At 40.8% G+C, this 27,851-nt stretch overlaps 1 protein-coding gene across 2 annotated transcripts in view; it reads left to right on the forward strand.

Moving 5' to 3' along the window:
- The first annotated feature begins 2,725 nt into the window (after window positions 1-2,725).
- Window positions 2,726-27,851, forward strand: part of LOC131591889 (membrane-associated guanylate kinase, WW and PDZ domain-containing protein 2) — a 706,821-nt gene continuing 681,695 nt past the window's right edge. For both annotated transcript variants that reach the window (XM_058862997.1, XM_058862998.1), the window contains exon 1: window positions 2,726-3,288. In XM_058862997.1, the coding sequence (XP_058718980.1) occupies window positions 2,988-3,288 (301 nt within the window). In that variant the 5' untranslated portion in view covers window positions 2,726-2,987. The remainder of the gene's footprint in view (window positions 3,289-27,851) is intronic.

Genomic DNA, 27,851 nt, shown 5'->3' on the forward strand with positions numbered 1-27,851 from the left:
AAATTATTAGGGACTCCTAAGAAATAGAAAAAATAACACCCACAGGATGCCCTTCCCCCATCTAGGGGTATTTCCAATATTTCTTGACATATTTATTAAAAGCTGCATTTTGGGAAGATGTCCTAGTGTTGTACATATATTGTAGTAAACATAGAGTTACTTAAAAATTTATTTTAATTAGAAAACAAATCAACAACCACAATCCTATACTAGCAGAATGACTACAAACTATAAACTAAGAAATGGTGACTGCTTTAGTAGAGTGAACTTTTTTAGTAGAGTAAAGCAGATTTGGCATACTCAGCAAAGAAGTGATTGTGGTAAAATTTGTGAAACTGTTGGATTATGAGAGGTCTTGTATTCCTCTTTTCAATTATTTGCTTCCTACACCATTTCTCAACTAAAAACCAAGATTAATTGAAAAGGCAGGGCTACAGAGAGACAAACCTACCTATTCTCTTGCTTTCTTTCCAATCGCTTTAACCTCTTTTTGTCCAGACCAGAGACCCTGCTCCCTAGTGACAACAGGGCACTCATGATGGTCTTTGGAAAAGGAGACCATTACATAAGTGAAAACATCTTAGTACCTTCCAGTCAAGGCACCTCTCCAGCTCCCCTCCCATCTCCAGCTGTCTGTACTCATGCATTCCATGTTTCCAGATATGTGGGGTCTTGGATTTGTTTATCCTTTGAGCCTACTTTTGTGAAACCACTCACACACAGAGTTTTGCACGTCTGACCAGGGTGCCCCAGCAAAACAGGTGAAATAACTTGCAGAATAGAGATGTCAGTAATTTCTCAATGTTTTCTTCCCCTCTGCATGTGTCTGTTCCACCTCTGGAACACAAGTAATTCTGAGGGAAAATGACCTGAAGAGCCCTGGTTTCCCACAGACTTATAGTGAGGCTGATAATGAGCTGTAATTGAAACTTTTCTCATTACCAAGACATTTATATGGTCTCTCAACCATGTGAATCACAGTTTAATAAGAGGCAAGTTCATGTTACAGCCTTTGGGACATTTACAGGATCTCTCAGCCTTACCCAGCTGCCTGTTTTCATGAAATAGCTTAATTATATTTGAGATAGATTTGGGTGAAACTGCCCAACAGCTTCAAAAGTTATTGGAGAAGTAAAGGAGACACAGCCAAGCATGATCACATAAAGGCCTGTTTCCATAGAAACCAAGAGGAAAAACAGCAGTACAATTTGAAAAATTTCATTGCAGAGTCACTTTAATTGAAATTTTAAAAATATCTGACCGTCTTTAAATCACATGCCACAACACAAAATACATTTCTCCTGCCTTATCCCATTCAATACCCCATCTGCAGACCCCTGCTTTCGTGTATGCCGCTCTCCTATATCCTGCAGGCACAGAAACTACGCTTCTTAAAGTTAACCATCTCAGGATGTTGTTCTGAGCGTATTTTGTCAACCTCCGCTTTGGATGAAAACTACTTTTTTAGTCAAGGCAAGTTTCCCAGAAAGACAGGCCAATTGGTACACTCCATGGCTCTCATACATGAGGCACAGGACAGAACTAATAAAGGGGGAGCTCACAGGAGAAGTGAGCCACAGAATCACCTGCTAAACAGTCTATCTCGCTGCTGGGGCTCTAGGGAGGATCTGCAGGTTGGAGTGTGGGATTTTGGCCACCAAGGACAAGTATCAGAAGGCAACCTATGTGAGGGTGGTGAACACCTGCTGGGTGACAGTCAGGAAATTTCTTCGGACGAACTGCCACCCCTCTTTGTCATACCTTCTTCAGGTGTAGCACGCACCTGAGCCACCAATTCTGGCTCCAGCACCGTGTAAACAATAATGCCCATGTACAACTCGATAAACTGAGACCACCGAGTGGTGTGAAGCCACTCCGCAAACGCCCTTGACACGGACAGCCTCGAAGCAAACAGGTGTCGCTTGGTTTTGTAGCCACAGCCCGAAGCCCAGCTGCTTTTGGTCTTTCCCGGCTGCGAGCAGAGCTCCTCGACCGCAGGACCCTTCTCTGCCCCGGCTCGGGCAGCTCCCCCAGCGACCGATGGGTTCGAGGAGCTGCCGGTCCCCTCGCGGCTGCAGTGACCGGCCGGAGCGGTGCTGGGCAGTGTCCGGCTGGGGCCGGAGCGGTGCTGGGCAGTGTCCGGCCGGAGCGGTGCTGGGCAGTGTCCGGCCGGAGCGGTGCTGGGCAGTGTCCGGCCGGGGCCGGAGCGGTGCTGGGCAGTGTCCGGCTGGGGCCGGAGCGGTGCTGGGCAGTGACCGGCCGGAGCGGTGCTGGGCAGTGTCCGGCCGGGGCCGGAGCGGTGCTGGGCAGTGTCCGGCCGGGGCCGGAGCGGTGCTGGGCAGTGTCCGGCCGGGGCCGGAGCGGTGCTGGGCAGTGTCCGGGGGGTCGCGGCAGGCAGCGGGGCCAGCACCATCGCTCCCCCCAGCGCCCCTTCCCGGCCAGGGCCGCGCTGGGGCCGGGCGGGGGTCGCCGCTCTCTCTGCTGCCCGCCGAGAGCCCTCGCCCCCCCGCCAGGGCCGTTCTCCGCCTTCTGCCGGCCGTGCCAGGCAGCCTCTCTCTCGGCCTTCACTACCGGGTCAGGCGAGGCGGGAGCGGCGAAGCAGCGCCCGCCTCGCTCCGGCTCCGGCACCGACACCCCTCCTCCTCCTCCCCGCGCCGCGGCCGTCCCCTCCCTCCCTCCCTCTGCCTCCCTCCCTCCTCCCTCCTCCCTCCTGCCAGTTTCTCTACAACTAGTGCATCCACGCGCAGGCAGGGTCCGGCCGCCGCGGCTGCCATGGATATCAGCTAAAGCCGGGAGGAGCGGGCACAGAGGCGCTCCCCGACCCAGCTCGCAGCCCGCGGGGCCGCCGGCCGGCACTGCCGCGGCCGCTGCCGCCCGCCCCGAGCCTGCCCGGAGAGCGCGGCTGCCCCGGGGAGTGGGGGCAGACAGGGAGGGGGGGAAGAAGCACGGACTGCAGGGAGGGAGTCGGGCAGAGCATCCCCACGGCAATGTCCAAGGGCTTGAAGAAGAAAAGCCACTGGACGAGCAGAGTCCACGAGATCGTGATCGTGAGGAACCCGGAGGGACAGCTGGGCTTCGAGCTGAAGGGGGGCGCCGAGAATGGGCAGTTCCCCTACCTGGGGGAAGTGAAGCCCGGCAAGGTGGCCTATGAGGGCGGCAGCAAGTTGGTGCCGGAGGAACTGCTGCTGGAGGTGAACGAGACCCCCGTGGCCGGGCTCACCATCAGGGATGTGCTGGCCGTGATCAAGCACTGCAAGGACCCCATCCGCCTCAAGTGCGTCAAGCAAGGTAAGGCGGGCACGGGCCCCCCTCTCTGCCCACCCCCTGGGGGCCGGGGCAGGTCTGGGGGAGCAACTTTGTTGCTGCAGTTTGACTTTCCCCCCTCCCCGGCGGAGCCGCCCCCTCCCCGGCGGCGGGGGGAGGATGCGAGCGGCGCTGCGCGGTACCCGCAGCCGGGCGAATTAAATGTGCGTCAGTGACAGCGCTTCGCCATGCCGGGGGGGGCGGCGGCGGCACCCCCTGCAGCCCCGGGCTCAGGGGGACGGGTCCCCGCCCGACCCGACCCGACCCGACCCGAGCCGACCCACCGGCCCCGGTCCCCGCCGGCCTCCGGCTGCTGCCGCCGGCGCTGCCGGGGCTGGAGCGGCGGCCGGGGCCGGGCTTGCCCTTGGCTTCGCCTCGCTCCTGGAGCCTTGGCGTGGGAACAGGGGCTGCAGCCCCGCGCCGGGTCCCTGGTGGCGCCCAGGGTGGCTTTAGCATCTCTTAAGTGTCATTAGCGGAAAAGTCATTCATTTGATCCCTGGTGAAAAGGATCGCTAATCCCAGGGAACGGCGTGCTCAGAGCAAGTGAGAGGACAGGCAGAAAGAAACTTTTGGGAGAGAACGGTATACTCTTGCCTCGCCTCTGTTTCGCTTATTTATTTTGAAGTACTGTAATAGGTTAATGCGTTTCCAGGAAAGTCAGTAGAGAAGAGGCGCCACAGATGCTGTTTACATGTTTGTTTCTGTCCTCTTTAAACTATGCTGAGTTGAGTTCTCTGCAGCTGAACGCTTGCGAGGAGGTTTCTGTTAGCCCAGCAGCGTTTCTGGAGCACAGGAGCTGCTCTGGGAGCCGAGTCTGTAGGTGCTCCTTGGCGATGGGTGGTGCAGCGGCTGTAGGCGGATCACTAAAGTACGCATTCCAGCCGGGCAGCGAGCCCAGCCATTGAAAACTTGGGAATTTCTGCGGTGCGAAGTTTTTAGATACCATGCATCAGAGGCGCTTGTGCTCTGCAACTACAGCCATCAGCCTGTGCTCAGAGGACACAGAGGAGAATCTCTCTGACACTGGGTATAATTTGGCAATTTTACTTCCTCTTTGTAATTGACGGTTTATTGTTTAAAGTATAATTTGCGATACTTCTGAATGCTTGAAGAATATGCTAATTATTAGTTTATCCAAACATGGCAGAACCAGCAGAAAGAATCTGATTTCCACTTAGGCCTTCAGAATATACTTTATTGTATATTCAGTTATCTCCATGAGGTCAAGCCTCTATGTACAGATATAATCTCTGAGTTTTTTTATTAGTCCTTATGGTTAAATTGTGCAATATGCTGTAGATCATATCTTGATAGTTGGGCTGTGCAGGGAGACACAATAGTTCATGTGATAAGTGAAGATCAAAAATGAGTATAGTGGATTCTGTCATGGCAGTGTAGTGTCATCTCTGGGCACCTGAATTCCAGGAAAGGTGCTCTGTACTGTCCTTTTTTTATTAATAATTTTAGTGTGAGTGGTCTTACTGTGAGGGGATTCAAAAAGAAGCAGCAGTTGAAGTGTCAAGAACATAAGGGTAGATTGTCTGTAATCCAGTTGTTACTTTTTTCTTTTTTTTTTTTTCAGAAATGCCGTAGATTCTTTACAATAAGGCTAATTTGAGGTTACTTTGAGTTGCTGTGTGAAACATATATCCTATCTCTTCACTGTTTTTCTAATATTTCTCTTGAAATCAAAGCAACCACCGGTGATTCATTAATGTGTGCACCCTTAATAAATTACCTGTCATACCTGAATTAGGGACATTAGTCAGGCTTTTAGTCTGGGAATTACTGCAAGCTTCTGCATGAGACATAAGGGACAGATTCTGAATTCTACCTAATTCTGTGTATCTGTACCTGTATCTATACCTCTCTGAGGAGTTTCAGTTCAGTATGTTAACTCACTACAGTTTTAATGCAAGTTCTCAAAGCACTGGCCACATGACTGTGTTTGGAAATGACAGTTTAGCACAGATTCTTGGACTGAGAAAGACTTCCTGGCTGGAATGATCTTTCATGTGTTCCAGCATCCTTTACGCCAAAGAGAGAGGCCTTCTGGATCAAACTCCCTATTTGAAGGAAAAAAAAAAAAAAGAGGTCAATGGTTTGTGCATTTTACATTTTACTACCTGACTCCTCCTTCAAGTGTAAGGCAGCGTATCCCTGCGCCCCTCGGTGACAAAGCACAGCAGCCACGTTACAGCAATATTACTATTCCCTGACAGTGCTTTGCAGCATTGTGTAGGAGAGAAAGGGCTGGGCAATAAAATCTTTATATGTTTTTGTAACTTTTGTACTCCTTCTGATTATAAAGCACCTTTAGTGTGCTGGAACAAGGTTAATGACTCCATTATCATTGTTTCCGCATAATTTATCAATGCTATCTCTGTCAATTAGAATAGCATGACCTTGAATGCACCATGTGACTGTAGCTGCTTCTTCAGTGCTGCCTAGGAATGAAGTCAGAGAGAGAAATGTGGAGGTAGGACATGACTATTTATAATGTGATCTTTAAGAGACTGCAAGTATTTCTCTTGTTTGGAAGTTTTGACAATTCAGCAGTGAAAATTCATTTGTAGATGAAATCAGAGAATGGGTAATTCAAGAATTAGCTGTTTTGAAGCATAGAAAAGGTGCTTTCATGATTTTTCCTTATGTTTGATTAAACACCTCTCTCTCTGAAATAATTAAATACTTCATCATTTATCACATTACTAGATGAAATACTTCTTTTGAAAAGTTGGATAGAATATTGTTGTTATGTGTTAGCTAAACATCTTGAGTTATAAAAACCCCAAACATATAATGTAGGAGTTGATGCATATTATGAAGAGGAGTAAACTTCATGAGAAACTGATTTGCAGTTCCATGATACGATTCAACATAAATTCTCCTAGGTATGGCACCTGATAAATAGGATTTTAATGCAGGGCATTGTGCCTGGGTTTGCATGGGAAGAAAAGACTGTAAGAATTATTACTATTACTATTACTATTATTGTGTCTTATTTGTAAGAGTTCACAAAGAAATATTCCTTGGAGATTATTTCCTGTTTGGTTTTTTTTGTTAGTTTTTTTTTGCAAGCCACTTGTTGTGCTACTGTTGATCTCTGGAAACACATGGGATGGTCTTGGCCCAGATGAAGTCAAAGGCAAATCTGTCCTTGACATCAGATAAAGAAGGCAGGGTTTCCTCTGCAAACCCCATGCTTTTTTAAATATATACCCTTCAAATGAGAGAATCGTATACAGCAATTACATTAGTTGGGTGTATTGCAAATGTACATTCTGACCTTCTGCTCTCTTGGGTGAGGATAACAGCCTTGTACTGTTTCTTAAAGAAATACTTCTGAATTTCAAATATGTTTGTTTTTACATGTGGAACAGTTTGGATTAAGTGCTGTCTTCTTCCCACACATGTACAGATGCGTAGTTGTAAAAGTAGCAGTGTGTTAAGGAAAGGCATCTTAATTTGGATAAGTAATCACATGGGGAAGAGTCATACGGGGAGCAGTGTTGCCTCCAGTTCCATTCTCTGTTCATCACTGCCGTCTCAGATCCACAGTAATTCCCACCAGTGGCTGACACAGGTCTGTGCTGTGCACACTCACTCCTTGAAGGGTAGCACAAACAGCCCAGTTGTATAAACCAGGATCTTTATTCTTTGTTATAAACTTCCACAGATGCCCTCAGCAGAATCCCAATGAGCAGTCTGAAAACATGAATTTCAGAACTCAGGAGCATTGCAACATATTTTGTCCTGGAGCTCTTTCCTGATGCATCTCTTTCTCAAGGAAAATGGTTTGGATGTATTAAGTAACCAGGTGATCTGACCAACTGAGCAATTTAATTTATTTTTAGAAGTATTTAGTGGCCTGACTATATTAAATATGAATAAAATAGACATTTTTTATGGACACTTTCTAATGGCTCATATCCTACTCTAAATAGTTAGACTTTAAGCATCAACCCCTTATTCTTTAGCTCCTTAAGCAAAAAAAGGCATTTAGTACACATAATGTAAGGAGGAACTAAAAAACGGTTTAATTTTTGCAGTCCAATAATTTTCTTAATAGTGAGTGCATGCTAGAATGTTTTGCTGACTATAGATATACTTGGGCATATTTTCAAGTGCTTTCCCAGTCTGGAGAAGATTTGGACCCTCATTAGGATGGATACAAGAGCAGCTGAGTTTGGGCAGACTGGATCCTCCAATCCTATTCCTGGTGGCTGCGACTGTGGTTGCTGAGCAGAGACTAAAAGGACAGTGTGGTACTGTCCCAACACCCACTGATTCGTGGCTAAGGGGTTTAGTAGCCTTGTAGTGCTTTTTCTTAATGGGTTCATCCATAAGCTTTGCAATTAAGACCTGGTCTAAGTTTTAAAATTTCTTTAAAAGTCTATGACAAGCCTTTTGACAGAGAAATGCAGGAATGTTGTGATTTTCCAAAGTTTTGCCTGGATGTCTAAACATATTAACTAGTTAAAATATTAATATTTTACTACAGACTTTTTCAAACACATATTTCTATGTATAGTTATGTTTTTAAATTTTTTTCTAGTTATTTAAGGTCATAAATAATTCTCTTCTACATTCATTAAGACACTCTGTGCATATAGTTAGTCTTTGGGTGATCTTTTATTCCTGGATATCACTATATACTATGTTCCAAGATGGGAATGTTGGATATGTTGGACATAGTTATCTTCACAAGAAGAACAGTATTTTGCAACAGAAGGCTGCATGATTTTCCAGAATAAAAAAAAAAATAAAAAAATCACAGGGGTCTTTGAAAAGCCAGACCCAAAGAACCCTGAAAACCTGTGTGGCTGTACATTTCTTTATGACTTTTGCATAGGTAGTATTTGAAAATAAACTGGGTTTCAGACCTTCTCCTTTTTCCTAATTTGTGCTCCTTAGGATTTTACTAACTCCTGAAATTAAATTCAGAGTTCTTTTTTTACCATTACTTTATGTTATTCTTATGCTTGTCCATCTTAATTTAAAGACCATTGAAGCTGACTTCTGACTCATGTAGCTTGTGATTTATTCTTCAGCTCCTCCAGAGAGCTTGTGATGTTTCATGTCAGGGACTCTGTTCACCAGCAGTAGAATTATATTCATCAGTCTTTTTCCTTCCCTGAGAATTACAAATGTGCCATTAAAGGATGGGGCCGTGACTTTGTTAGTGCATCATTTCCTTGAAGAAATTAAATAATTGAGAGTGCTCTGCTTAGTTCTGTTTAGTCACATAAGGTAAAGTTAATTTTACGGTAAGACTTGTCCATCTGCTGATGCTGTTGACATCAAAGGAAGGTACTGGTGTGAGGGGGTAGAATTGTGTCTCACTTCCTTTATGCATCCTATAACCTCACCTGCATTAATTCAGCATTTCATGAAAAATATGGATTCTGAGCTTTTGCTTGCAGTGTTCTTGATCTTCTCCTTGCTCTTTATAGATGAGGAGCTCCTTTCATGGCATGAAAGATTCTATAAATTATTCATCTACATATTTTGTATACAAGAAGTGGTGTATACATGGAAAATGTACCCCTTCAAAAGGGATTTATGGGAGGAGCTGGTCAGAACTGTGATTTAGAAAGGGTGATGGAGAGGAAAGTGCTGCATTAGTTGTAGAAGCAGATGTTTTTTGTTCTTCTCTTCCTCATGGTGTTATAAACAAATAAAAAAAAAGGTTTTTTTAAAATTTATTTACTGGGGAGGATCAAAGGAAAGTTCCAAGAACATAGTGATATTCCTTGACTGTGTTAACATTCTGGAACTAATTTTTTTGCTTATGTACTTAGGTGTTTATAAGACTATACATAAAAATTTATACAATATTTGGGGTTTTTTTTGAGACTGGTAGGAATTTTCATCTGTAGGTTGAAATTGTGTAAGAATTTTTATAGTACTGCTATACAAGTATTGATACAGTACTACTCTGTATTCTATATTTTTCATTCAAGTTTTGGTACAAATATATATATATATGATAGTTACAATGAACCTAGTCTCTGGTAGCCAAGCAATGTACAGAATGGCACAGGATTCTGCAGTAAGAAATAAAATAAACTTTAGAATAAGGTTGAGTAGATGTCTATCCAGGTAGGTGCGGTCTAGATCAGAGTTGGAAGATAATGATTTCAGTGGCAAAGTGCCTGTCATTGGGTTTTGTTGCTGAATGCCATTGTAATTCTGGCCTTAACTGAATTTTCTATAACCACAGGGGCTGTGTGATCCCAACAGTATCTCTTCAGCACATCTAATTTGTTAAAAATCAGCTTTTCTTCAACCTCATAGAAATCTATCCAGTAAGAAGGTGTCATAGTTTTCTGGCCATTTATTTATCTTTGTAGCTGTAAGCTGAAACTACCCAATGAAAAGTGGAATTGTGGGCAGAAGCGAGAGAAAAGAAAGATACCTAAGGGCTTCAACAAAAATTATTTAGCATTCCTAAACTGGACAGAAATCCTCATTGGTAAATGATAATCTCACAAACAGTACTTATGGTTTGAATGTTCCTTTAATGTTAACCTAAAATCTCTCATTCATTCAAACCTGCTATCCACAATTTGGAGACTTCACTAGAAGCTGAGCTGAAAAAAAGCTGTTGTGTGTATCTGCCATGTATTTATCCTTTTCACATTATTCTTGAACTCCTAGTCAGTACCTTCAGATTGCTAGAATCCAGAAGGCTTAATCAAAAGGTAGTTTGCTGTCAACACAGCAGTACCAGGTGTCTTCTCATTCATACATACATTATGATTAGTAATATATGAATAATACTGTTTTGCTCTGCTTATCAGCTTCAGATGTTTCTCCTGGATGTCTTTGATGATTTCCACAGTGTATGAATTTGAGATGAAGGAAAGTAAGACAAGGAACAACATGGAGAAAGTAAAATTGTGTGAAAGTTCCAGGAAAAAAAATTTAGAGATTATTAAAGTACATTACTGGTTTTAGAATTTACATGTTCTATCATATTCAAGAGAGTGTATGGCCCTGTACCTCCAGCACAGGAAAAATCAGCACAGGGAACATGTGTTTCCTAGGTCTGTCTTAGTTTCTCAAAACGTGCTGAAATCATAGAATCATTTAGTTTGGAAAAGACCTTTAAGATCATAGACTCCAACTGTTAACCCCACACTTTCAAGTCCACCATTAACCTGAAACTCTTAAGTGTCACATCTCCAGGGTTGGGTGGCTCAACCACTTCCCTGGGCAGCTTGTTCCAGTGTTTGAAAATGCTTTCAGAGAAGAAATTTTTTCCTAATATCCAATCTAAACCTCCCCTGTGCAGCTTGAGGCCATTTCTTCTTGTCCTATTATTTGCAGCTTGTGAGAAAAGGCTGACCCCCACCCAGCTACAATCTCCTTTCAGGCAGTTGTAGAGAGAAATAAGGTCTCCCCTGAGCCTCTTTTTCTCCAGGCTGAACATCCCTCCACTCCCTCAGGGGCTCCTCATCAGACTTGTGCTTCAGACCCTTCCCTCCCTTGCCCTTCTCTGGACTCGCTCCAGCACCTCAGTGTCTGGTTTGTGGCCCAGAACCGAAAACACATCATTGATAAAGATATTAAGCAGGGCTGGCCCAAACCCTGAGCCCTGAGGAGCCCCACTGGTGGCTGCCCACTGGCAGGACTGAGCTCCATTCCCTGCTCTCTAGGCCCAGCCATCCACTCAGTTTTGTGTGCAGCAAACGGTGCACCAGTCCAAGCTGTGACCAGCTGGTTTCTCCAGAAGCATTCTGGTGTAAAATAGGCACAATTAACTCATTCCAAAGGAAAAAATAGCATTCCTGCTTCTTCAGATGAAAACAGAGTTCTTGTTAGCATGTCTGTGCTTCTGTCCCAAGTTCTGATGAAAGTATGGTGAAACAACGGGGCTGTCTGAGAAGAATATGTGCCTGGAGAAACACATACTTGTGTAGGGTGACTGTCCTATGTGTGTGATGTTCCTACAAAAAAAAGAGATTTAGTGTTTTGGTATGGACAGAACTGCATACTGGGTTCTTTGCTGCTGAGGCAGCACCTCAGCCTCCCTGGCTCTATTTCTGCATCCTTCTTCTCTGACGCCAGCACAGTTGTGGAGTCACAACCATAAACACTAAGTAGTGGTAGTGCAGTACCATAAACACTAAGTCATTACTGTGCCTTTCTTTCCAGACCTCTAACCTTTGGAAGCAAGTGCAACAGTTCAGGTATTCAACATCATGTGAAAATGGAATTGAAATACCAAATGTGCATGTGTTTTACAGTTTTCCAACAAGACAAACTGGCTGTCTGCTGCCACGCACTCAGATGAAATAGCACTTTTCTAGGTACCTTTCTATTATAATATTTTTGTTACTTTCTTGAGCCATCCTTGGTTCAGATCAGTGTACTTTGTGGAGGCCCCCATACATTTGTAAACCATGGAGCCCTATCTGCTATCAACATTCTTCTTTCTTGCCCGCTCCAAGGCTTTTGTGCTACTGAAGCACCTTCCTGTGTCACTGGAATTCATCTTGAGCCTTTCAGGTAGTGCATCTTTCAGGTCTGGCATTAGCACCAACTAGTTTATTCTGCCAGTTAGATATATCTACCCTCTGTGCTTGAGTTCACTTCAGAAAGCATACAGAAACTTGTTTTGACACAGAATTCTGTCATTCCATGATTCCAGATCATGCCTGTTCTAATGGGAGAAAGCCTGGTATAACAATCTCCCATTGTGCCTGGTCTGGGAGATACGTGACATGGCCTTGACAACATATGGTAGTCTCTGTAGCCAGTGATGGCAGTCGTTTCATTGAATTATCCAGAATTATTAAATTGTTCTCAGAGTTCCCAGATTACTACACTGTGGGACAGGGTTTCTCTTTGACAGTCTGTGTCAGACACTGAGGACAGAATGGGGATCACTCACTCTCTGCAGAGTCATAGTGTGTTTGTTTTTAAAAACACTAAAGAAATACTGTGTCCTCATTATGCAGGAAAAAAAGAAACAAAATCCCTAGAAATAGACTTCATCATTGTGAGTAGTGTTCATAGATTCACTGTACTTAGCAGAACAATGGAAAACAGTGGTAGAGTATAATGAGGAAAATTTTCTACACTATACTAGCAAGTACATTGTGTAGTTCTGTTAATGTAACAGTATTCCAGAGTGTAAATCCCTCCTGCAAACAGGTACAAATCGTCTCTTATTTCTTATCTCTTTATTGCTATCTTTGTATCTCATGTTGTCCTTGCATTTCTCAAGATTAAATGTGCAAAATGATTTTTTAAATTGCACATTTTAAAGTTATTTTTGTAATATAAAATAAAAAAAAGTCTTCCAGATTTGTTCCCATCATGTCAGTAATGAATTAATCTGCATATTTGTGATAAAATATTGCCATTTCATAAAACAACACCTGTCCTACAGAAGCTGAAAGGAAACAGAATTGGGGCATCGGTCTCATTCCAGGACATCCATTTCACATGTAAGTTCTTATAACACACACCATTTTTTTTCTACTTGAACTTCGACTGAAAAGTGATGAACAGTCCTATTTGAACCCCATATGAGTTGTACTGAATAGTTTCTATCATGTTACATTCTCACAGTTGATTCCTTAACTAGTATGAAATGGAGTGGCTGTGTTCATTTTTGTTATTCCCTTACCAAGTCCTTCTTTGTGCTAAATCTGCATTAATAATAAATGTCACATAAGCCTCTCACATGCTTCCAAAATGGTATGTTAGTATAAACAAGTATTAATCCCATTATATTTGAATTCTCTGTCCTTGGTTTGTTTTTTTTTTTTTTTTATAGGAGCAGCAATTTATATTTCAAAGTGTTGCAGAGTCCTGTTGCTAGCTTAAAAAACTAAAAGATCATGCAGGTGCTCCTATCATGGAATTGAAATCCTTGTGAAGTGGGAAAGGGAGCAGCTGCTGAACTCTTGTATCAGACTGATGGAGAAGCTGAACATTTCTGCAGATTAAACTATGGAGTGCTTTGCCTAGGTAAAGTGTAATTACCCCCCAGATTCACTGTTCAGCCTCTACACTACTCATTTTGAAAACTCTCCTTGAAGCTCAGCTCCACTGGGATGCCTGTTCTGCACTTGATGATGCTAGGTGGTTTGCTCTGACCCCTCTTCATTTGAGTATATATATAGTAATTATATAGTCATTATTTTTACTGGTATTTCTGATTTCTCTTTCCATGTGGGCTTGTTATATCTGCCTGTTGTCTCACGCATAAAATCTGAAAACTCTTGGTGAGAGAAACTGCCTTTTTGTTGTAGCAACTAGCATGGCAATTTCAAGTTGAGAGTCTCTTGTTTCTATGGCAATGTAAGGAAGTATTCACATTAAATTCAGAGTCTAACATAATGAATTTCTTGGAATTAGTTGCTGGAAATGTTCTGTATCTTTTTAACATAGGATCTGTAACTCAAATTGATCATCATTCAGTCTTGATGATAGAAGATTTACAGTGGATAAAAGTTCAGCAATATTTTTGGATTTAAGAGAATATAGTGGTTGTTACTAATGTGGAGCTTCTATTACTGATAGCGCTGGTCTGTTGTCTCATATTTTTTCCATTACAGCTACTGCTAGTGAAGCCTATTCAAAAAATCTTTGTTATACTGTGTACAGAGAGTATGTTTCCTGAAGAATTTGGTTTTTCATTTTATCTACTTGATTACAGATGTGGAAGAACATTTCTCCCCTGTAAACGTCTAGAAGAATTACTGGAATTTCTGATAAGCTAGTAAAAAGAGCTTTTTCAACACTCACTCTATTTGGTCATTTGCCTGTAAAAATAGTATAAAAGATTTCAGGAAAATAATCCATCACAGTACTGGAGGTTTTGTTAAGAAAATAAAGTGAAATCAGATGTTGGGTTTGCTTAATTAAAATTAAAATTTGGTAATTGAAATATCAATTAAAAGTTCTTCTGGATTCATATTTATGTTAAACCTGTGACAGTTATGTACTAAAATAGTCCTCAGAACAGATGAACCCATAAAACTTAAATATGCCACTTTTAAATATGTGTGAAATATTGTATGGGTTTGTATACAGTTAATCTGACTTGCAGAAGTGTAGCAGCTGCTTTGCCTTGATAGGGATTTATGTCTGTGCCTGTGCTTTAAGGGTAGTGAAATTAATATTTCTTAGTGTAAAAGTCAGAAAAGCTGAAGGTTTCATTTTGGTTTTGGTTTTTTGCATATGTGAGAAAGCACTTCCTGCATGTGGCAAGAGCAGTTCCAGTTCTAGAAAAGTAGTAAATCCAAAAAGTATTGTTTTGGGGTCAATATTAAGAAGATTTCTGGTAAGTAGTAAGCACCAATTGCTGTAGGAACAGGTTGCATGAGCTGCAGAATTCCTCCCTCTGTATCTGCACTGCTGGCCAGCTAGTGAGGATGCTGCTGCTGGGAAAGAGATTTACTGGGACATTGAACCAGGAGTCTTCACTTGTATGCCTTTAGACACTAATATTGGCCTTGTTATTAGACTACCTGAATAGCTCCCAGATTCTTAAAATCATTTACAAAAAAAATTATTGAGAGTTCCCAGACAGGGAGTTATTCTTGATATCTTCAGCTATCCCTGTGAATTTCAGTGTGAGAAGGGAAACTTCCCTCTTTGCTATCCTGACTTAGAGTTCTTAGAAACCATAGGGAAATTATTGAGTTTTACTATCATAATGATTTTTGTCCTCTGTACTCTCTTTTTATGGTTTTGTTTGTTTTTTATTTTTTTAATTAAGTTTATTTCATTATTAAAGCCTGTCCTTCTTTTTAGGAAGAAAGGATCTTTCTAAATACATCTGGTTTGCCCATAGAACTGGTATTGTAGTTCTCCAATATAATTGCTTAGTTTATTCCTTTTATTCTCTAAAAAATTAACTCTTAGAACATGAACGTTGTTATTAGCCTATCAAGCCAACTGCAATAAGATCCCATGGTGACAGGTACTAAAATCTGGCAGTGAAAAACACTTGCTGGCCCAAAGGGTTTATACAGGCAAATTAGACACAGAGGATAGGTAGGAATTGACAGAACTGCACAGTGGTGAAATGGCTTGCCAAAAATCTCAGCTCGATCAATAACTGAGAGGAGAGCACTGCAATGTAATTTAAAAGTCTATGCAAGCAGTACTGCATCCAAGTAAAGGCACACAAACCACACAAAAACCCCTCTCCTGTTCAATGAGGGTTTCTATTGATTGCTCGAGTAAAACATTTTTGTAGGTATTTATTTTATATTTTACATGACAAATCTCTTGTAAAGCAGAAGCTTTTTTAATAACAAAGAAGCACAATCATGCAGAGGTATCTGCAGATGAGAGAGTGTGATGGAGTGTTTTCTCCTGATATGAAATGCATTTCAGAAATATATTGGAAGTGGTAAAGTGTAGGAAACCAAAGTTATATACATTTATTTATTTTAATAAGCTGTTTATGTTTGTTTGAACTGCTAATTGGACAAGTAGGTATGCCAGTCACACCGTATGACACATTTACTAAAATTCTTTTGGCCTGTTAAAGCCACTGTTTGACAAGTAACTAATTTAGTTTGGTGGGGTTTCTTTTAGGGTGTTTATTCCTCTACCCTCCCTTTGTCTTTTTGTTTGAATACCTTTTAGAAAAAGGAGAAGTCCTATAAATGTCACCATAGGTAGAGTTTGGTTTGCTGAGTGAAACGTACAAAACACTAATTAAGATTCCTGTGGGAGCCTCTAACTTTTCACAGTGGTTGGGGATTTCACATTGGCTTCCCTGGGTGGTGGCTCCTTTCAGAGCCCTGGTGTTGCTACCTTTTGAGCCAAACTGGATGAGGTTATTGGCAGAATCTTTGATTTAGCCCAACTTGACATCCAATCAAATTAATAAGGAATTGTGGAGAAGTGAGTCTATCCTGATATTAAAAGAGACCTGGTAATCCCAGGCAGAGCTCTGTTGTTGCTGTGTCAGTTGTGGTTACACCAAAGATTTCCTTTGTGCCTCTGTGCTTCTGTCCCTCTGTGAAGAGCTGTTGGTGCCTCTTCCGCTTTCACCTCCTCTTTGGCATTGGTTTCCCATTTCTCACTGGAGAAACTTTTCTCCCACTCCCCTTGAGAAGGCTGGTGCAAAGGAATGTGTTGCCTGCCCTGCTGGAGTAGGTTTCACTGTCTAGAGGGTCTCTCTGTTCTCCTCCTTCAGTGCCTGAGGCAGCTGTGGAGTTAAAGCAGTGATCAGTGAGAGGTCAGGGTAGGATTTAGCTTTGCACAAGGCTGCTTAGGTCTTGCTGAATCCACCCTTTGTTTCCAGGAGAAAGGAGCAGCATAACATTAAGATGGCATCTTGCTGAGGTTCTGCAATCCTTCTTTTAATCCCCTTCTATGTACCACAGTACTTCTAGATCCTTTAAACAGAGCTTGCACAAGCCAATGCAGCACATCCCTGTTTTTTAATTCTGTTGAAGCATTCATGTGTCCTTTTGACATCTGTGCAGTCCTGTTTGATCTGTGGCACCCATTATTATATAGATAGGACTTTGGTCCTGAGGTTGATCATGAGCATACTTGTTTGTTGTCTTGTTTGCATTATTAATTCATCAGGCTTTTACAGGTGCAGTCATTGGTAGGTCTGAGGACAGAGGAAACCCTGAAAAGCTGATGTCTCCAGCTGGTGAGTGAGGGCAGCTGGTTCACAGTGCATGGTGAAACTGCTCAACAATTTGCTGCAGAAAATGTGTAATGTTCTGTGTGGCCAGTATCACTAGGGAATAGGTGAGATGGGCTAGACTTTGGGTCAGGCACCAGTCTGTACTCCTGTAAAACAAAAGTCCAAGCAGTACTTGATGAAATAGCACTGGCATCATTACCCTGGACCAGGTGTCCTGAATTCAGCCTGAGATCAGGCTGTTGAGGCATACCAGGTGTCCTCATAGCAGAAGGTAAAAACACCTGTGTTTAAAGGGTGCTGGGTGATTCTGCACTGGTGAATACTCATTTTCTTTTTCTTATGCCTCTGTATGTGTCTCCCAGTGTCCTCAGAAAGATGGGATAGCTGAAGCTGCACAGGGTGCTGGGCCCAACCACATTCCAGAGTAGACGATGGAATAGTGCACTGCTGTCTTGGTGAGAGGGAACCTGAGCTTGCCCTCTGGGAATGTTGTGGGGCACCATAAAGATGATGCTAAAGACAGACTTGCAAGCAGGTCACCTGGATGGGCACCAGTTTGAACTGTGGAGCAGGTCTGTACAATAATGTACAGACTATATGTGCAGGACTATACTTGGGTATGAATTCCTCAATAAATGGTTGAAATATTGCCTTCTTTTTCCTCCATTTTTTTAAAGCACAAAATGAAACCATATTTCAGTGCTTTATTATTTTTTTTAAGCAGAATCCTTGTTTTCTGTCTTTTTTAGCATAATTTTATCTGTTTTACTCAAGAGCAAGTGCTTCCTGCTGCTTTGCCTGGCCATATGTTATGCACACTTTTAAGTGTCCTATCCACTCCATCACCAACTAGTTGCAGCTTTCCAGTTGCCTTTCTAGCAAGAGATGACCCCATCGCATCATGATTATCTTCTAAGATCTGATGGATCACAGAACTAGTGTGTCATTGCTCTGAATCAAAACTTTATGCACATGTTTATTCAAGTTTTGCCTGAAAACAGTGTTAAGTGTCACTGTTGAGAAGCGATTTCTGATCAAATGCAGGAGGAGACAGGCCTCTGTAAGTCTATAGCCTTTTTAATTTTTCCCCCCTCTGGCTGGTAGCTACAGATAAATGCTGTCTCTAGAAAAAATCTGCAGTTAAGGTGGGTGAACCTGAAGAGTATGATTTACACAGGAGATTTTCAGGAAGCGGAAAAAGTCCCTCACAAGATGTCACCCAGATTGGCAATTCAAGGATCTCTCTTTATAGTTTAGATTTTTTTACATATATTTTTCTGTTACAAAGAGCATATCTGTTGAACTTATTATACTGTTGAACTGCTGTAATTATTTTGTAAATCAAATATTTAAATTTTATTATAATGTAGAAATGACTTTACGAAGATCAGATATTTTTTTCGGGCTCTTTTTTTTTCACTTTATTACCCTAACCAGCACACTGCAAAGGCTGTGTGTTCAGCCTTCGAACTGTATGTAAAATATAACTTCAGTAGTAAATGGGACCTGTAGCAGAGTGGCTCCATTTTTAGCAACTAAAGGTATTTTACACATACGGGGTTTTGTATAAAACACAAAGAAATCCCTGCAGAGGAATTTTTTACAAGAGCGTATAGTGATAGGACAAGGAGTAAAAGTTTCAGACTGAAGGAAGGTAGGTTTAGATTAGAAATGAGGAAGAAATGACTTACTGTGAGGGTGGTGATGTGCTGGAGCAGGTTGTCCAGAGAAGCTGTGGGTGCTCCATCCCTAGAAGCATTCAAGGCCAGGTTGGGTGGGGCTCAGAGGAACCTGGGCTAGGCAAAGGTGTCCCTGCCTGGACAGGGCAGAGGATTGTAACAAGATGATCTTTGTTATGATTAACAGTATCGTAAGTCATATAACATTAAAATTTGGCTTTGAGGGGCTAGAAACTGCAGTTTTCTCAGAGAATATAAATTGCAGGTGTTCCATAGGTTTCAGTGTGAGGTGCATATTTCTTGGAATATCGGAGCCAAATGGAGCTGCCCATGCTGAGCAGCCCAGCAAGTGGCTCAGCTGGAAGTGGCTCTCATCCCCCAAAATGCTTCTCAAGCCTGCTGGAGCCAGCTCCTGCTTCCCATGGGAGCAGCCTGTTTCCAGTGCCATCCTAGCACAAACAATAGCTTCTGACTGCTCCAGCCCAGGAGTGGTCATAACTGTTTCCACCTGGGTTTTTTCATTTGTCAGCTTTGAGGTCTTCCTTCGGCTCATTTTCCTTTGAAAAAGTTCGCCTGTTAACAATCAGCTGGGCCTCATGTTTGCTCGCAAAACACCTGCAACAACACATAATTTCTGCTTCACTTATGTCAAATGAGATCCAAGAATTACATGCCCATGCTGATTTATGCTATACTGTTTAGAATTACATTGGAAATGCATGAATTTCACGAGTCCTGCTGAGCTTTACTTTATTTTCACATACCAATATCAACTACTCAGGGAAATTTCATATCAGTTTTATCAAGTTCACAGTACAACATGGAATATTTTGTATTTCTCTTATAGGAGATTTCCCAATCAACTGCTTTCAGATACTGCATTTCTGTATGTTGGGGCTGTGTTTTAAAGGTTTATAATTGAGTTTTGGTTACTAAAGCTGTCTGTAAGCAATGCCTGTAATTTGTTTCTGTCTTACAACTGTTTATGAAACCAGAAAATTTCTGATTGTCTTTGTTTTTCAGAGATGATTGTATTTTCTATAATTGTTTATTATACATACAAGGAATAATCTGGTCAGCAAAGAAAAGTGAGGGAAGGGGAAGAAAGGTAGGAGTGGTTTGCCTAAGAGGCTACAAAGATTTGTCAGTCTGTAGTGCTGATGCTATTGCCTGAGAATTTCCATCGTTTCAGATGACATATTCTTGCACAGGGCTCTTCAACTGTTGTTTTTTTTAGAGGAAAAGAGCATCTAATTCAGACCTGGAAAGTTTCACTGGGAACTGGAGATGTCCTTCCTTTGGAGTCCTGTCTGTGATGTGCAGGAAGGACTGTTCTACAGCTCAGCTTGGGAAGTGGAAGAGGCCTGGAGCAGATGCCCTGACTGACTACAAGAGTGGAAAAGGGAGAGAGATTGCTCTCCCCAGTGAGACAATTGTGTTTGTTGGAAATGATGGGAGACCAAGGGGGCTGTGCTTTTAGTTGTGCTTTGTGCATGGGGCAGAAGCCAGTGCCCTTGGCAGGCTTCTCCATGGTGCCTCATGAGCCAGAATCCCCATGCAGACATCAAGTGGAAGAGTTTCAGTGTAACAGATCACTAGAGCTGTTCGTTGTCCTTCACTGTACAACTCACATCAACAGAGGAAATGAATGCACTTGGTCTGAAAAAATTCTGTGTTCTTCCCAATTTTTATGAGTGTGTATAACAAGAACCTTTGGAAAAGCCGCATGTTAATGTGTAAGTGGTTAAGTTATTAAGGATTTGATTTAAACCAGCAGATTCAAGGATTTCTGATAAAACAAAAAATCTGTCTTTTTATCCAAATCTTGTTAAGCATGTTGTGTATGTAAAATATCCTCTTTTTGTGATTGTTTTCATGGACATGCTTTTTTCATTTTGTCAGTGGAAGAAGTTCAGTTTTTCTGTACTACATTAAAGCAGATCCAGAGCAACTAACTGATCCCGTCTGTTTGAATCCTTACTGGTGTGTTGGAGCATGTTCAGCATCAATCAGATAAACATTCTTCTCTATCACAGTCTTTGATCCTGTGATTTGATAGGAGTTCTGTGCATAATCTCACTGTGTTCCAAACATCTTGGCTCTCTTGTCTCTTTTCACACTTCCACCCTGTGTTTTAACTGTGCTTTATTATATAGCTCTGACACTAGAACACTCAATATACAGAACCATAGAAATAGTTTAGAAAAGACTGCCAAGATTGAGTCCAGCCCTTAACTGAGCACCTTGTCAAGCAGACCTCAGCTCTAAGTGCCACATCCAGTAGTTTCTTGAATACCTCTGAGGACGATGACCGTGAAGTATTGTGTTGCTATCATAGAATCACAGAATGGTTTGGGTTGGCAGCAACCCAGGAAAGTTCCAAGTCCTCTGCCCTGGGCAGGGACATGTTTCATGAGACCAGGTTGCTGAAATCCCCATTCAGCCTGGCCTTGAACTCTGGGGATGGAGCATCCACAACTGTTCTGAGTAACCTGTTCCAGTGTCTCCAGTCTTCATTTACCCTCACTGTAAAGAATTTATTCTTAATATCTAATATAAACCTACTCTCTTTTCTTCTGAAACCATTTCCCCTTGTCCTGTCACTGCATGTAGTCCTTTTCCTCCTCTCTTGTAGCCTTTTAGGTACTGAAGGATGCTCCAGGGTCTCTGGAGCCTTCTCATCTCCAGTCAGAGCAATCCCATCTCTCCCAGCTTGTCTTCATAAGGAGGTGCTCCAGACCTCTGATCACTCTGGCCCTTCTCTAGACTCACTCCAGCAGGTCCATGTCCTTCTCATTGGGGGCCCCAGAGCTGGACACAGCACTGCAGATGGGGTCTCACAAGAGTGGAGTAAAAGGCAGAATTACCTCCCTTGGCCTGTTTTTTGGTCATGCTCCTTTTGATGCCACTCAGAATATAGTTGGCATGTTTAATGGCCTTGAGTGTGGCTTCTAAAGTATTAAGGAAGATGCTATCTTAAGGGGTAAACCAAAACTAACAAATAGACCAAATGAACAAATAAACAACCCCCCAAAACAACAAAACAAAAAACTCCAAACCCTAAGAATAAAAAGAGCAAACAGAAAGGAAATTAAAGTAAAAAACCAGATCATCCAGAAGATGCTTTGTAGACTCCAGAATTTAAAACCAGCGTTAATCCATTTGAAGTGATGTGATGATTCAAAAAAGAAAGCATACAGCTTACAGCTGTTCTAGAGTGGGGCTATCTTTGCTGAAGTTCATCAGTCCCATGGCCAGGGGAAGGATACCAGGGTGCCACTGCTCGGGGTGTCAGAGCAAACTTGGCAGGGCCAGCAACTGCTGGGAAGGGGACAGCAGTGCTGGGGCCATCTCAGCCTTTAGTGGTGATGTTTGGGTGGATGGAGAAAAGATTGGAGGTAACTACAACCACTTCTTGCTATCCATGCCAGACCAGTGCATCTCTTTTTGAGGATTCCTGTAGTTAGTTATATGCAGCTGTGCATGTGAAGGATCTTATACTGAAGTCATGACAAAAGAACAGTTTATAGTATCAATGTCACTTGATACAGTGCTGAGATACAATAATGCCATTATTGTGGTTGTTACCTGTTTTAAAGTGGCAAATCTACTGGTAGTTTCAGTATTGTGAGACGTTTGAAATGTGCAGTGGTGTAGATTTTAAGATGCTTAAGTAGATTAAGCAATGGGCAGGCACTCAAGAGATATGGGCTCTGTCTGATTCTCTAGAGACCTTAAATAAATTTCTCAGTTTCTCTACCTTAGTTCCCCAATGATTACAAAATCACATAGATTATTAAACTAATAATAGGTCTGTTCCTCAGAAAGACTTCTGAGGGAACTCAATTAATGATTGTGATGCATTTGTCTGCAATAGCGGTAAGGGTAGCATACTAATCTGACTTACAGACATGTAATTGCTAATTATTCAATATTGACCTCATCCTTGAAAAGTAAACTCTGAAAGCTGAATCAGATATAGTGTACATATGATATAAGTTATAATTACTTTTTTCTTAATTTAAGGGTATGTTTTTTGTCCATTTTCTCTGCATATAATGCAGTGGCTCAAGATGCTTTCCATATCAGTTTTGAGAAAATTCTCTGATCAAGTCAGTCATGTTTTTTATTATGTCTTCCTATGTTTTATTTTTTATTTTAGCTGAACATATGGACTTTTCTCTTTAGCTAAAAAGTAACTTTTCTGCTATTATTATTTTCCCAGAGGGTTAGTCTCTTTTTGCTGGAGATAGTTAATGTAGGATGTTCACAGAGTACATTACACTTCTCCTTTCATCATGATATCCTGTGTGCTAAAGGTTTTATTTAAGCATTTAAAGCAGTTTATGTAAAACTGACAGTTAAATGTTTGGACTGTGGGGCAGTTCCAGAGAGATTAAGTCTTACTTTCCAACAGAACTGTAGTAGTAGAAGTGTATATTTGTGAGTCTTATCATGAACACTTGGCAGATCTGACCAAAAATATCTCTGTTAGTTTGTTATTCTTCTTCTGCATTGTTATCATTCTATGATTTGTCTGTTTTATTTCTTCATATAAGGAATCTACATTCTGCATTATATTTCCTTTCTTTTCTAATGTTTTGTACTTTATTTTCATCCAGAATCATACTTGTGGTCATTCTCATGTTGGCTGTAGATGCACCATTGAAAGTGAAGAGAGTTACAAAAACCTCAGTCTCAGAGTCAATACTAAAGCTAACTGGGATGAACCCTTTTTCTGTATTTGCTGGATTCTAATTGCCCAAATCCTACAGGCTGGTTGCAATATTTCAGTAAACTTTGGGAGTACTAGGTGCATAAAAAAATAAGTCAAGGAAAAGATAAGGCCACACTTGACAACCAAGTATTAAACTTGATTCCAAATGAAGGTGGCTTAGAAAAGAAAAAAAGTTGGAGTTATTCCTTTCATCTCTATTTGATATTAAAGAATTTATTTATTTATTTATTTATTTATTTTAACATACTGATTCCCATTTCCAAACTGTTTGGAATTTTTTAGGTAGCTTGTCAGGTATCCTACATACCAAGCCTGGGGCTGTTTATTGTTCTCAGATGTCAAGGAAGAGAGGGTATCATCTTTTTTTCTTTTTCCTCAAAATGATCTTACAAAACTGTGGTTAGTTTATTAGCATAGTCTTGAAAGGACGATTATTTTAAAAGAAGGTAATTCATCTGCATAAACAAATATAAGATGTAAACAGACTGAATTAGTTTCTTTTTATTTGAGATTTTTTTTTTTGTAAAATTTGGGGACAAAATCTGCTGTCTGTTAAAACACTGTACATCCTGATTATATTTGCTGTGGACCTGCCCTGTGTGCCTGGAAGAAATGAAAACACAATATGCATCACTATGTTCCTTTTGTTTTAAGGTACCACAGACTGTCATTACTTCACTTATAGGGGCTGATGTCAACTTAGTTGACTGATGTCAACTAAGATAGATTATTCCTAAACTTACTTTTTAAATTACTATTTATCCACCATAAGTTAGTTTATATTCACTATATTGAGTAAAAATGGCCAAAATGTCTGGTTTTGATGCATAGGAAACTATTATGCACCAGAACATTAAATTTAAGGCATTCCATATCCTTGCTTTATATTTCAGGTTTACTGTTTATCATAGTGTCCAGTGTGACAAGCTGTATGGGAAGGATTTGTTGTTCATTTTTATGGAGCTTGAAAAGCTGAGCTGTGGCTTGAAATGATCTTTGATTCTATCCCTCTATGCAATTACAAATATCTTAATATCTCAAATATTCAAACCATTCACATGTAAAGCAAGAACCAATAATTCAAGTTCTTATCATCTTTAGTTTTGTATAATCTGCTGCCCACAAAGCAATTGAGATGGATGGGATGAAGTCACATTGCTCTTCCTCAGCTGAAGCTCTTAACCAATACATAAATTGTAGATTTTTTTATGGTAAATTGTTGTGGCAAAACTGTATTCTGAAGGGATCTGTACTGCTCCCTAGCTGACCTAAGAACAAAAACTGCAAGTTAGGTGGCTGCATCAGAGTGGCTGAAAAAGCAGTTCATTGTAGGTGAAACATTTGCTTAAGGCTGATATCATGATCTAGGAACAAAGCAGTAATGTGCATATTTTTTATTTTTTTTTTCATTCTCAGCAAAATTCAAACTCTCTTCTCAGATTTGAGTTTTAAAAATCCTTCATCAGCTGTGATGCAGATAAATAGGCAGATTTTTCCAAACAGCTACGTAAGCCTTTTGAACAGTTTTGTATTTTAATTATAAATTTCTCATATGAGAACTCTCTTACATGTTTTAATATAAACCCTTAAGTTTAGTAGTAATAAGAAGTTACTACAGGTTAATTCATAGGGTAGTTAAAATTAGTATCAGGTTTACCTTGTGTGAAAGAGAAGTAATTTTATTAAATGGAAGTATTTTGGAAATTTTTAAAAATTGTTTTGATTATTTGTCTTTGAGTAGTTCTAGCTTTTATTGATTCTAGATTTATGGATGCTTGACTTTCTGGATAGTAAGCTTTGGTATCAAAGATCTAAATGCATTTGATCTAAAGCTGAGCTGGAATGGCTTTTCATAGCCTATCTCATTATTCTCAGCCCGTAATGATTAATCATCATTAATCTCACTAGGAAATATGGATATGTAATGATTTTTGGAAAACCATATTACAATTTCAGGCAGCACAGACCATTGAAAATCAAAGAAAAAATAGGTTTTGAAATAGAATATTCACTGTTGGGATACTAAAGTATGTAAGCCTACAGAAAAACATGTCAAGGCTGGGATTTCAGAAGGACACATGGGAGCGGGAAATCACTGAGATAGAATAGCCCTCATGAAACTTCTCTAAGAGAGTAAAGTTGCAATACAGTCTTGGTTTCCTCGAATGATTTTATGATCTCAGGGACCCTGAGAGAGCTGTGTTGAGCATTGATGATCACTGGGGATTGAGGCCAAAGCTTGTCTGGTATTGATAATAAATGCAACTTGGCCTCAGCCAGTATCACAGCTGTCTTTTGTTCTCCAGGATTCCAGTGCAGGAACTAAAACTGGTAGGGTTATTAGTGAGTCTGGCTTCTGCTGTCCTGTAGTGCATGATTTAGTTTAGTAATTTGTTTAAAAGAGCCATCTGATAATTTTAGCCATTGATTGCATTTGGTGCAGTAATATACAGTAATATACAGGTCTTTATTTCTGCAGAGTCCATTATTCAAGGGGAGGAATCATATCTTATTCCTTCATTGTATACACATAAAAAATGAGAATCATTATTTACAGAAAGGGAAAAGGAAGTAGCCATAGACCTTGAAGATAATAATTGATTATCATTTTAATTTATGTGGAAGAGACAAGTAACTGGATGATGCAAAGAGGAAATGAGAAATTGTGTTAGTTTGCCTTTTTTTTTTCTACTGGCATTTCATACATTCTCAATAAAAAATTGAGTGATCATGGTGGAGTCACGTGTTTTCGCTCTTGGTAAAACACACTGATTTTTCCAGGGTAAATAACACCTCAGAAGTGGTAACTTGGGAGGTGCCTGTAATGCCACATTTACAGAGCAGTGTGAATTCCTTCATACCAAGAATACAACAGCTCACCTCCTTCTGAGAAGGTCACCTGGTGGCTTTCATGGTGTGGATTCTGCTCTGTGGGAACTAGGAATGAAGTAGAAAAAACACTTTTTGGTAGGTCACTACCCAGAGATGCTTGTGTCAGATGTGGGCAGTGCCCAGGGCAGCAGTTCTGGGGAGCCCAGGGCTGCGTGTGTTGAGTGCATGTGGAGAGAGTGGTGTCACTGAGCTGTGTCTGGTCTACCCTGCAGTAATTCTTCAACAGCTTTGGTAACGTGTACAGTCAGGGTGTTCTTTCCATCTCCTGCAGCCACTCATGCAGAATTTCTCTATCAGTTGCCATAAGAGTTCAAAGACTTCATGGATGTCTTGTAAAAGAGCAGATTACTGGTGTATATGAGATAGATTTGGGAGGTATCAGCGACAGCTGTCATGTAAATTTACTGCAATTTCCAATAATTTGCACTCCTTAGCAGCTGTAGGCTGCATTTCACCACCTGATACAGAAAGATAAGTTTGGGTTTTTGAAGAAATCTGTATTATATTTCTGGAATGACTAGGAATGGTCTGTGAAAGTGGAATATGTAAAAGATGTCCTTACAACCCAAAGATTAGTTTTGTGTTTTAGTATCTGCATACTTTTCTATGAGTGCAAAAAAAAAAAAAAAAAAGAAAACCAAAACCAAAACCAAAAAGTTTAAATTAGCTAAATCTGGTTTTATTGTGTATTAATGGGGGAAGAGCAAAATTATGTTCTTCAGTAGCATGATGAGATGCCTCAATATTCACTGAAACAATGTAAAACTAGTGGAGGAGAAAAGTAAAATCACCCTGTTAACTACAATAAATAAGTAGCTAGGTTTTAACACATAAGGATAAATCAGGGAAGTAATGCCAAAGATGTGTCAGAACTCAAATTATTATCTATGTTTATAACTCTATCATGAAATTTTGTGGGAAATTCACTTTATCTGCAGAATTGTTGCCCAGAATTCTCTAACTCTGACAATCTTAAAATAAATGGAATTTAAAAAATACAAATCCATTCAAAAGGACACTTTCTAAAAAGTATATTTCAAGTGAGTTTCAGTAAAAAGAACACAGAAGCAGAGACTCAATTTATATCTGACTGAATTTACTAATTTTTTTACTGGATGGTAAATATCCCTTTCGCTGAATTCCTGTCTGACCACTGAGGATAAAATCTACATCATTGTGTATTGATTCACACGTTGGAAAAATCTTTTGTACAAAAGAAAAGCAGATTTGGTCTCTTATTTGTGATGTGCTCAGAATCATGTGACTTAATCACTTCGGGTAGTAGCTGGAACAGATAATCCCCTTGGAGCTTAAGGAAGTGGTCCAAAATCAGGGTACAATCTTGCAGTCCTCAATTACTTGATTACTTGACCAAAGACCATCAGCCCTATTTTTAAAAATGTTTGTTGAAAGGTATAAAAGTAGCTAGTGGAGTTTTCAGGTGGTTGAGGCACTTAGGAAAACTTTGCTTACCAGCTGGATCTTTATATGCTCACAGGCCTTTCTTTATGTTTTAATATGGGATTATGAATGGGAACCCTTATTTTATTCTAGCCTAAATATGCTCTTGATTAAATGTCAGAATGTAGATCAACCA

The sequence above is a fragment of the Poecile atricapillus genome, chromosome W (assembly GCF_030490865.1).
Source record: "Poecile atricapillus isolate bPoeAtr1 chromosome W, bPoeAtr1.hap1, whole genome shotgun sequence".
Taxonomy (NCBI): domain Eukaryota; kingdom Metazoa; phylum Chordata; class Aves; order Passeriformes; family Paridae; genus Poecile; species Poecile atricapillus.